Here is a 10,432-nt window from a genome sequence, read left to right on the forward strand (position 1 = left end):
AGAAACATAACTCTTATTAGACTGCAATGCAAACAAATTATTGTTGAGTTATTTTAACTGTACGATTGAAACAGTTCAAAGTGTTTATTAGCACCCACTGTTGTGTTGATATTGCAAGTCAGTTTAGTAAATACTGTAATACTTCAGTTTACTTGACACAGATCCCCTGCATATTTGAGCACAGCCCCTCCTCTGCCTTTGCTGCAGCACCGCTCCTTACATGGAAGTGAAAGCAGCTGTTAACCTAAAGCTAACAAACATCAATTATCACTGTGTGATTCATATCAGGATTTGTATATTTTTGCACGGCTGGGAAGTTGTCATACTACATAGTTTAGTTTATTTAATTCATCACAATTTTAAAAGACATATTTATGGAGTTGAGATTAAAAAAAGCAGGCTTATTAAAGTCAAAGACTATGAATGCCAGGGTGGTCTGCTTAAAGTGATATATATTGTCGTTTAAATTGTCCTTTGTTTGCTCTGCAGAGCTAGTAATACCCTGCAGTAGGATGTTGATTTAGGTCACTTTATCTCTACATTTGCCATTCATCTCAGTGGTTTGGTGGAGTCTTTCACAAAGAGATGCTCAGAGATAGGACCCTGCCAGAACACTAGAGGCAAACAAACAATGTAAAACTTGTGGTTTCTTAGTTGCTGATGCATTGTATCTGCAACAGTGCACTGGGGTCGTTTAGCAGATTTGGTTTTACTCACCTGAGATGATTTGGTTCAGTGGAAACAGCATTACAGTACATCTGGCTGTTTATGCAACCATGTACTGAATATGTGAAAAGTTCATATTACATAATAGAATAGCACTTTATCGGCTAATTTTACAAAAATCTAAATAAAGAACTGAAGCCACAATTCAGTCCGGGCATAAGTTTATTCAAATGGTCCTTCACCGTGACAAGTGGTTTTATTAAATTGGCTGTTAACATTCATATTTCCATAAACCAAAGGTATTGCCTCAAGCTTAGTTTAGATAACCTCCCACACCTATTCAGCATGTATGACACATAAATAGTTGAGTGATTTTCCCTTGAGTGTACAGTACATCATGAGAAAACGTCCCACTATTGTTCATCTTAAGGTGAGCCATTTCCATGCAGTTGTATTTGAAAGCATTATGGGCATATTTTGCTGTTTGAATAAAAGTGTACTCAACAGTAATTATTATATAAGATAAGATATAATACTTATACTAAATCTGCATGATCAGGGTAATACAAATGTAGGCCAAAATACACATTCATTTATACAGAGTTGGACATTTTGTATATCAGGTTGGTCTATTTTTCCAGTGAAATAATCCAGGCAGCAATTAAATGTCCTTAAAAAACCAGTTTGGGAAAACATGTTAGCATAGAAGGCAGTGTTTACTCTCAGTTCATACCAAAGCTTGCAAACAAATACTCACATGTCTCGTGATACACATGTATTCACACACCTGGCCTGTTAAACACTATCACGTGAGTGTTATGTGTACCAAAGTAAAACTGAAACCACCTGTTCTCAGTCAACCATCACAGAAGTGCTGTACTAATAAATTAACCAGGGCAAAATCGTAACGCCAGAGCAAGTCGAGGGATTAGTCAGTTCAGCTCAGAGTCACAATGTTTGGCAGCAATAACAAACCGCAGTTATCATGGAGATCACACCCTGGTTGCTGTGGCTACGCTTGTGTGTTCCACCACGCCTTTACTAAGACCACATCCAAACAACTGACATCTCTGGGATGTTACACATAACATCCAAAGAAACATAAATCATTTAATACACGATAATCATGGAGGATAATACGATTATTGGCCCCTAGGCACGAACATGCATAAGGCTCCACCACAACTACAACATAGGAGCACAGAATGAATAGTTGTTAAGCCTTTTTGTCATTGAACTGTGTCTCTTTGGGGTTGTTTTTAGGTATTTTTGGTTGTTGTGTCTCAATTTTAAGTCCCTTTCTCTGTCTGTAGTTTTTTGTATTTCTTATAGCTGTCTTTTGCCTTGTGTAGTTATGTTGTTTTCTTTTAGTTGTTTTGTGTCTCTTTGTAGTATTTTAGTGTCATTGTAATTAAAAAGAAAATCTCTGTAGTAGCAGTGTGTCTCTCTGAAGTAATTTGCTTTGTCTTAGTCATAACATGTTATGTCTTTGTAGTTGTTTTGTGTATTTTTGTAGTATTTTTGTATCTTTGCAATTTTACATCTTTGTAGTCGTCTTGTCTCTCTTAGAAGTAATTGCTTTGTCTTTGTAGTTGTTTTGTCTCTCTTTGAAGTATTTTTGTATATCTTTGTGGTTGGTTTGTGTTTCTTTGTTGCATTTTTTATATATTTGTGGTTGTTTTGTGTCTCTTTAAACTTTAAAGTTAATATGTAGTTATTTTTGCATCTTCGTTATTGTTTTTAAAATGTTGTGAGCGCTTTGTGTCACTTTGGAGCAGTGGCGGTTCTAGAACATTTTACATGGGGTGGCAAGGGTGGGGGGGCAAGAGGTCATGCCAGGGTGGCATGGGAGGGCAGACAGTAAGTGGTATTTTATACTGTATAACCTATTTATTGTTAAATCATGCCCTAACACAAGTGTTCTTAATGCACAAGAGAAACAAAGGTGTTCAGACAAACAAACTAAAATATGGTATAAAACAGCAGAAAATACTCATGATACCCTAGAATTCAGTTTACTGTAAGTACAGTAAAAGTACTTAGTAATAATTAAGTACACAAATGACATCACCCGGCCATCTCTTAAGAGAGCTAAAGGTGACCTGTGCAGCAACACCTTTCAATAAATATTTCTCAATACTAACAACTGCTAGATTGTGCTACTGTAGTGGAATATGTAAGGAGAATAAAAACATACCACGTGGTCCAGAGGCCTGTACTACAAAGCTGGATTTTCGCTTAGCCGGCTAACTTCAGGGAAAACTCGGGCTTTCCGGTCCTACGAAGCTGGTTCTCTTTTTAGCATGCTAGATCTCCATGGTAACTTATCATACTTATGCTGTGCGGCTAACCTGCCCCGGAGCAGGTTAGGTTGCAGGCTAAGAGCTCGACTCAGTGAAAGCACTGCCTGCTGACCAATCAGAGCTCAGTGCGGAGTTTAAAGCGATCCAAGTCATATTACAGGACAAAGGAAATACAGAAAAACTGCCGTTGCAGGAAAGACGGCCGGCAATAATCACAGACTGTGTGAACGTGAACATTAATAGAATATCACCTCCCATCTTCAGAGCAATCTGACTATTAAAACATTAGCGTTAAGAAAGCTTACTTAAATATCTACCAGAACAAGTAAGAGAGTAACATTAAGTACAGTCCGCGGCATATCACATCATATTGTAGGCCTATCATATATTTCCTTATCTGAGTCAGCTGAGCCGTATCTGGCCGTGCAACACTCACAGTGTCACATACTGTTTGCAGAAGTATTATTTTAAGCAACACATTAAGTTGACGAAACACTCGAGTCAAATGTAATTAAAGTCAGACCCACTCGTGTCTTAGACGGGGCAGTGATATCATAAACCTGTTAATGTACGCATTCAAACACTTTTTCTTTTACCAGCGGTATTCACCTTGCAGGTGGCTATGTGGCTATGTGAAAAAATCATGGATGTTTAAAGTTTAACGTCTTCATATTTGTCTAATATTATAGTTGACTTTTCATTCAGGAAGTATGACGCTGCGCTGTCAGTACGCTTCTCCATGTTTGTGATTGGTCGAATGCTCCAAATACCACCCCTTTCATGTGAAGGCGCACCTAACTAGATAGGGCACGGCTGGCTTGAGCGATCCACTTGATAACCAGCGTCGTAGTACAGTTTAGCGGCAGTGCGTATGTTTTGGATTAGGCCAACCGGCTAACTCAAACATATCCAGGTTAGGAAAATCCAGCTTCGTAGTACAGGCCCCTGGTGGAGTCTCATCGGCCTCCTGCCTCTGTCCCTCTTTCTGACACTTCATCTTTATTCCTCACATACATTTATTCTTCTTCCCTAATGTCTTCATCTCCTCCTGGCTTCCTCCTGCTCTGACCCTCCTGGTCTCTTCATCTCTCTTTTCCTTTTCCTCTTTCTGTTCGTCCTGATCACTTCTCAGATATGTCTTTGTGTTGTTGTTAAATCACTCCAGCTACTCTGGCCTGCAAGAGTCTACTTGTGAAAAGCACTGGTACAAATGCTTCTAACTTTACACGTTAGGGCCATTTAGCTAATAAATAGCATACAAATAAATATAAAATCAGAAAGTATTTATCAAACGCACACAGGCAGCTGTGTTTAGATCCAGTTTGACGCTTAAGGATGTAACCTGGTTTAATTTATCTGGCCTCATTGCTGTGATATGTAATTTACGTGGATTTAATAGTAGCTACCGCATAGTTTAGCAAATAAAGGGATCGATCTCCCGGCTAGTGCCGGGAGATCGATCTGTCGCCGTAGTATTTTGTAACGTAACGTCCCAAACAGTGACCATCTGTTAAACGCTATCGATTCAAACGGCAGCGTTTTATTAATATTTTGTTTCAAGCTCTCGTCCTTTGTAAAAACAAAACTAGTGGAAGGGGAAATGCTCCCAGGGGAAGCTGATCCAACTTCAGGTGCTGGGACAGCTCGCTCCCTCTCTCCAGCGGTGTGAGCCACTGTCTGTGTGAACGCCGCTCCGCAGTTTAATGCAGGGCCGTAGCTGCGTTTTTAACGGGCCTAAGATGATATTTAAAATGATTCACTTTTAATGAATGAACTGCTTGTTTTGTTGCTTGAGAAGCTTGTGGACATAGTGTAGGTTTGTTTCTACAAGTACAATTTTAGGGACACAAAAGTTAGGCGGGCAGCTGGGGGGCAAGACTCTACAGTGGGGGGGCCGGTGCCCCCCCCCTTGCCCCCCCCCCCCGTAGATCAGCCCTTGCTTTGAAGTCATTTTATGTGCCTTCGTAGTTTTTTTGCTTTTGTCTTTTGCAGTTATGCTTTATAAAAAAGATTCCCCACCTGCATTTACTTGACAGATTGAATGCAAGGAATGTTGGCAACTTTTTCCCTGGCACCAAATCTCCCATTCAAATCTCCTTTTTTGGCTCTGTGTTGCATGGAAAAACACTCAGGTTTACTACAGCGAGGCCTCAGGCACAGCTTCTCCTACAACATGAGTCAGATCCAGTCTGGCTCTCCTCCAGACGAGACGTGATGACAGTTACGGAGTGAACCAGTCCAGTTGAAACAACCAATTGATAAAGAGAGCAGAGACACACACTTGCTCAATCCGCCTTCTCATCCCGAGAAGCGAGGCTGGCATGGGGGACAGAGCTAGCAGCCCACATTCAGGTGAAACAGGACGATGACTTTTAACCGTGACTTCCTTCCAATACACAGGTGAGTCCCACACATACAGTACCATTTTTTAATTATTTTTTAAAAGGTATATACATAGGTATGAATCTGCTGTTGAACTATGAAGTTTCAGATGTGAACAATTAGCAGTAACAACACAGAGGTCAACATTGGATCTCTTCTGAAATGGAGGCGAGTTGATATATCTAGACAGATTCATAATATAGTTAAATGTATATTCTTCATTGACATGTAAATCAAAGTTACCCGTTGTGAACAATTCTTACTTTCCCCTGAAGTGTCATAGAGCGCTATATGTTTTTTCTGTAGGTGCCTTTATCCTTTAATCCTCAATAGAACTTAGATGAGGCAGGTGAGGTTCAACCTCAGTCATGTTGAGAGACGCCTATAAAACTGAAGAATGTATTGATGGCTTTTTGCTTGCCTGGACCTCTGCCTACTTACACAACACTCCAGCTTAGTCATAAAAACTGAGAAAGTCATAAAGTAATGTCGCAGATATAAATCACGAGGTGTGTTATGTTTCCACCTTTGCAGGGGTGGAGCAGGGAGACAAGATGAATATTTATACTGATGACATTTTCCAAAACAGAATAGGAGCATGGCATAGAGCTACTGTAACCCCCACATGTTGAACTCTCTGCAGAACAAACCAACTTGTGAAGTTGGTATGTGAGATGAGCTCTTGGTGCTGGCCCTCCACAGAGATCGAGCTGTTGGCCTCTCGAGGATGGCTGCGGCGGTTCTTGTTGCTGAAGCTGGTGACAATGCTGCTGTTCCCCCACGCAGCCGGCCTCCCCCTGCTAGCTGGCAGCGTGTTCAGCCTGCGGGCCCTGTTGCTGCTGCGCTCCCCCCACATCTCCACCAAGCCCTCCACCGTGCTGCTGGGCCGGCTGGCGCTCACGGACAGCCTTGTGCTGCTGCACTGGACGCTGCGGCTGGGAGTGACGCTAGAGACCCGGTGGACAGAGGAGACTAACATTAGGGAGGAGGGATGGTGGAGGGAGGCTATGGGTGTGCTCTGTCAGCAGCTGCTTGACGCTCACCACCTGGCCTCTCTGCTGCTGCTTGGGCTGCTGGGACTGGAGGCAACGCTGGTGTCTCGCTGGCCCGGGCAGACCCGCAGGTTCAGGACGTCTCACTGGGCTCAGCTCAGCTGCACCCTGGTCTGGACGCTGGTGCTGCTGGAAATGTTGTACTCGCTCCACTCAAAACTTTTGCAGGACTCTGGACCTCAAACGTATTTCTCCACAGAACAGAACTCCCAAAGTGTTCCTCTGGGCCTGGTGCTTCTTCCCAGCTTTCCCGGTTTCTCCGCCTGCCTGAGGAGGACATTATGGCTGGGGAACTTATGGCTACATTATGCTGTCCTTTATGTCAGACCACAGAAGAGAAAGAGCTCCTTTCATTAAAAGCTTTGACTGTTCATTTTTATTATATTTAATTTATGTAATAAAAGTGCTTAATATGTGCAGAATATGAACTTAGTAAGGTGTCTTAATTTGGGCCTTGAATAAAGTAATATTCAACTAACGGCAGACACTACAGGTTATTGTAAAAGTAAGAGTTTAAATTAAAAGTAATCACAATGAAAACTTCCCCCGATGATTACTTACATGAGGCCATTCTGTTTGCCTTACAAGTTTTTGGTGAAGTGTTATGTTTAAATATTCAAATGAGGCATTATCTTTTATTTTGTTGAGATATTAGAGTCAATACATTTTCCAAGACACTACAGGTGAATAAGGTAAAACTGTTTAAATAAAATATATCACAATAACACTTACCCAATTGACCAATTAACATTGGTCACGTTTTCTTTTTATTATATATTAAATAATCAATTGAGGTATTATCTCATTCTAAACGTTTTTAAATTCAAGAGTTCAAGGTTTCGTACGTAGCAGAGCAGCTCTTTCGCTGCGATCTATTGAAAGTCAATAGTCAGAAATCTATAGACACAAGTAGACTAAGTTAGGAAAAATAAACAACTATTTCAGATGTCTTCTTAACTTAAGACATGTCTTGTATTTGTATATAAACCACTCACTCAACATGGATCTTGCATTATGTACATTTTTTTATTTTGCATAAAGCGTCTTAATTTAACTGGACATGGACCCTGTGGCTACAAGTGGCCATTAAATCACACACATTAACTGTTCACTCTTGCTTTTGTAATAAAAGTGACATGCTAGTGTAATAGTAGCAGAGTCAGAAGACATTAAAGCATCCAGACCAACTAAGGCAGCAGATTACATTTCATTGAGGCTTTTATCCAAAGAGTCAAAACAGAGGCGTTTTCAGTTTGCGACGGAATACCTGCAGAGTTTCTGCTGTCCTGATGGTCAATAGGGGGCTCATTCCAGCATTTAGGATCCAAGAGAGCAAACAGGCTTGTTTTTGAGGGGTACCTGGGTCCCACTCGCAGAGATGGAGTAGCAAGCCGATTGGCTGACGCTAAGCGAAGTGCACGTGCTGAAGTGTATGGTTTAACCAAGGCCTGGATGTAGGAAGGGGCTGATACCAGCTCGGTAGGCCAGACTTGTATCAAATCGAAAATCTGCTTTTGAATTGGACATTTCATATTAAAAAATGTGATTATTCTTTCTTTTAAAGTTACATAATATTTACTTCAAGGAACAAACCTGTATTAAAAACATACAGTAAATGAAATGTCACATGAGAACTGCCGCAGTAGGTGCACATATTTTGTGAACTGTTGCTTTATGTTTTGTCGGGTTTTAATCAAAGGTTTCCTCAGTTTACATCTGAGATGCTCGTAATGTAGGCCTAAGCACTGGATCCCCCATTTTAAAGGTAAGAGATTATGATCAGGTTCACATTATAAATATGCTCTCATCCGTCAGCCTCTCAGCAGTTTGATCTGGCAAACAGCCTAAGATAAGATGAAGAAAAGAAATGCAACACTGACAAATGTTTGCATTGCGGCGATCTTCAGTAGCAGTTTCTCTCATGTTGTTTGTCACATGAGTATCTGTTTCAGGATGTGTTCGGTTTCTGCATATCTTATTTCTCTTTCTGATGAATAGCTGCCTCTACATTTCCTGCAGCTTATCATTTGCACAGTCAAATGTATTCAGAGCATTAACGCAGTAGCAATACTTTTCTAATGGATGAAAATAAGCTCCAGCTTAACTTTGTTTAATGTCTCGTCGGCTTCTGATCAGATAATACACACACAGAAAAATGTGAATGCGTCACAATGCGTGTGTGATAAAAACTTGGTCAGGATGATAAGACAGAAGCCACAAACACCGGGCTTTGGGTTTTAAGACCGGCACACTGTGGCCTTGCATTGCACACATGTCTCTGTGAGGATATGAAAGACCATTCGATGGGTATCCTTTGAGAAAAACTGTTTGATTTAACCACATCACACAGGGTGATGACCAAAAAAACAAAAAAGAGTTATTGTGGAAGATGATTTGTGCTGCATCTGAAAAATGCATGTACATTTTGAGTCAAAATAAAGAGATTGAATTCTGAACTCTGCTTACCTCATATTTGGTACTGTATTTAAAAGTACACTGACTGATTGGTCAAAAATATATAGACATAAACGCGAGTGAATAGAGAGCCCCAAACATACTAAACTTTAGAACAACCCATCAATACCTGTTAAAAATGCCCAACTAAACTGGGATACGTGGATAAACTGTGTAATTTAGAAATTAACGGATATTACAAACAACAATTCATTACTATTACTCCATGAACAAAAACATAAATATAAACCTAAAGACACACTTTGTTTTTGCTTTACTATTTGCAATTATAAAACTGGATATCAATCTTTAAAGTAGTTACATTTGAGATAGGGATAATTTTTATAAAAAATGAAAATTAGAACTCTTAGTAAAGTCAGAATTTACTACAACAATGTATTTACTTTAATCAGATTAAATCCTGAACCCAAATATATTTTTCACATGCGGCCTGAAATATAAAAATGCTTCTGTGTGGCCCTTATTGTCTTCCGTATGTAAGGATCAGGTGAGACATGAAGGATGTCATTGTTGAAGTGTATACTTTGTCCAACAGAGGGAAGCATAGAGTCTGCTGTCAACATACTGTATTCTTTAGACTTCACTGAGTCATACGGTTGGAGAGGATGGAGAGACTCAGCTACTACAGGCTAATTAACATGGCTGCCCTATGTTTGTGTTGGTGTGTGTGTGTGTGTGTGTGTGTGTGTGTGTGTGTGTGTGTGTGTGTGTGTGTGTGTGTGTGTGTGTGTGTGTGTGTGTGTGTGTGTGTGTGTGTGTGTGTGTGTGTGTGTGTGTGTGTGTGTGTGGCTGCAACTTCAAGTTTTCCTGAAACTAATCAATTCATGCTGGAAATCGAGGAACAACAGGGTGAAGAGAAGCAGGGTGGCTTCCTTCCCATGATGCTCTCTGTTTGGCAGTGTCCTGCTTTGTACTTTAACCCTGCCTGTCAGTCACAATTAAACAATGTGGGAGGTCAGCCTTTGAAATCTACTGTAACAATAGATCTTGTCTGTCCCTTTCAACGAGTCAAGGTTAATTTGTGCCCTGCAGGATTTAAAGGACAATAGCAGGTGGCCCTTTATGGGGATAATTTGTTACAAAAATAAAACAAGTGAGGGGACTAAAAATACATGAGGATCGCACACTACTACTTAAAGGTGGGGTAGGTAAGTTTGAGAAACCGCCTCGAGATACACTTTTTGTTATATTCCATGGAATGCTCTTAACATCCCGATAGAAATGAATATCTTAAGTGCTTTGACAAAAAATCCATAAAAAAATGTCATCTGTGGAACCCATAATACTGTAAAAACTAAATCCAATTGGATTGCCGCCCTGTCTGTCAGCCTTCCATCTCGTGCACGCGCAAATGTATCTCGTGCCCTCATTGGGCGTGCATTGCAGCAGTACTTCAATGACTCGCTATCAACAGGTGGCCACTTTCACCATGGCAGAGTTAGGTTCAACATCGTCTACTGGTCGCAAAAGAAAAAAATGTAATGGAGCAAATTAAGAACAAAAGAAAGTGGAAACTAGGAGAAGTCAAACCAGAGTTGCTTTGGCTGTGTAGTA

At 40.5% G+C, this 10,432-nt stretch overlaps 1 protein-coding gene across 1 annotated transcript; it reads left to right on the plus strand.

Annotated features, from left to right (window-relative positions):
* Nucleotides 1-3,789: 3,789 nt before the first annotated feature.
* LOC307032289 (uncharacterized protein) lies at nt 3,790-6,826 on the plus strand. Its single transcript, XM_079670148.1, has 3 exons — nt 3,790-3,882; nt 5,102-5,369; nt 5,995-6,826. The coding sequence occupies exons 2-3, from the start codon at nt 5,335-5,337 to the stop codon at nt 6,758-6,760; spliced, it is 801 nt and encodes a 266-aa protein (XP_079526274.1). The 5' UTR covers nt 3,790-3,882; nt 5,102-5,334; the 3' UTR covers nt 6,761-6,826.
* The last annotated feature ends 3,606 nt before the right edge of the window (nt 6,827-10,432 follow it).

The sequence above is a fragment of the Notothenia rossii genome (genome assembly GCF_949606895.1).
Source record: "Notothenia rossii genome assembly, chromosome: 3".
NCBI classification, from domain to species: Eukaryota; Metazoa; Chordata; class Actinopteri; order Perciformes; family Nototheniidae; genus Notothenia; species Notothenia rossii.

Excerpts from the sequence above, each read along its gene's own strand:
- LOC307032289 (XM_079670148.1), top strand. The coding sequence starts at position 5,335 with ATGACTTTTAACCGTGACTTCCTTCCAATACACAG. Across the intron at positions 5,370-5,994 it reads GACTTCCTTCCAATACACAG|AACAAACCAACTTGTGAAGT; the intron begins GTGAGTCCCACA and ends AACTCTCTGCAG.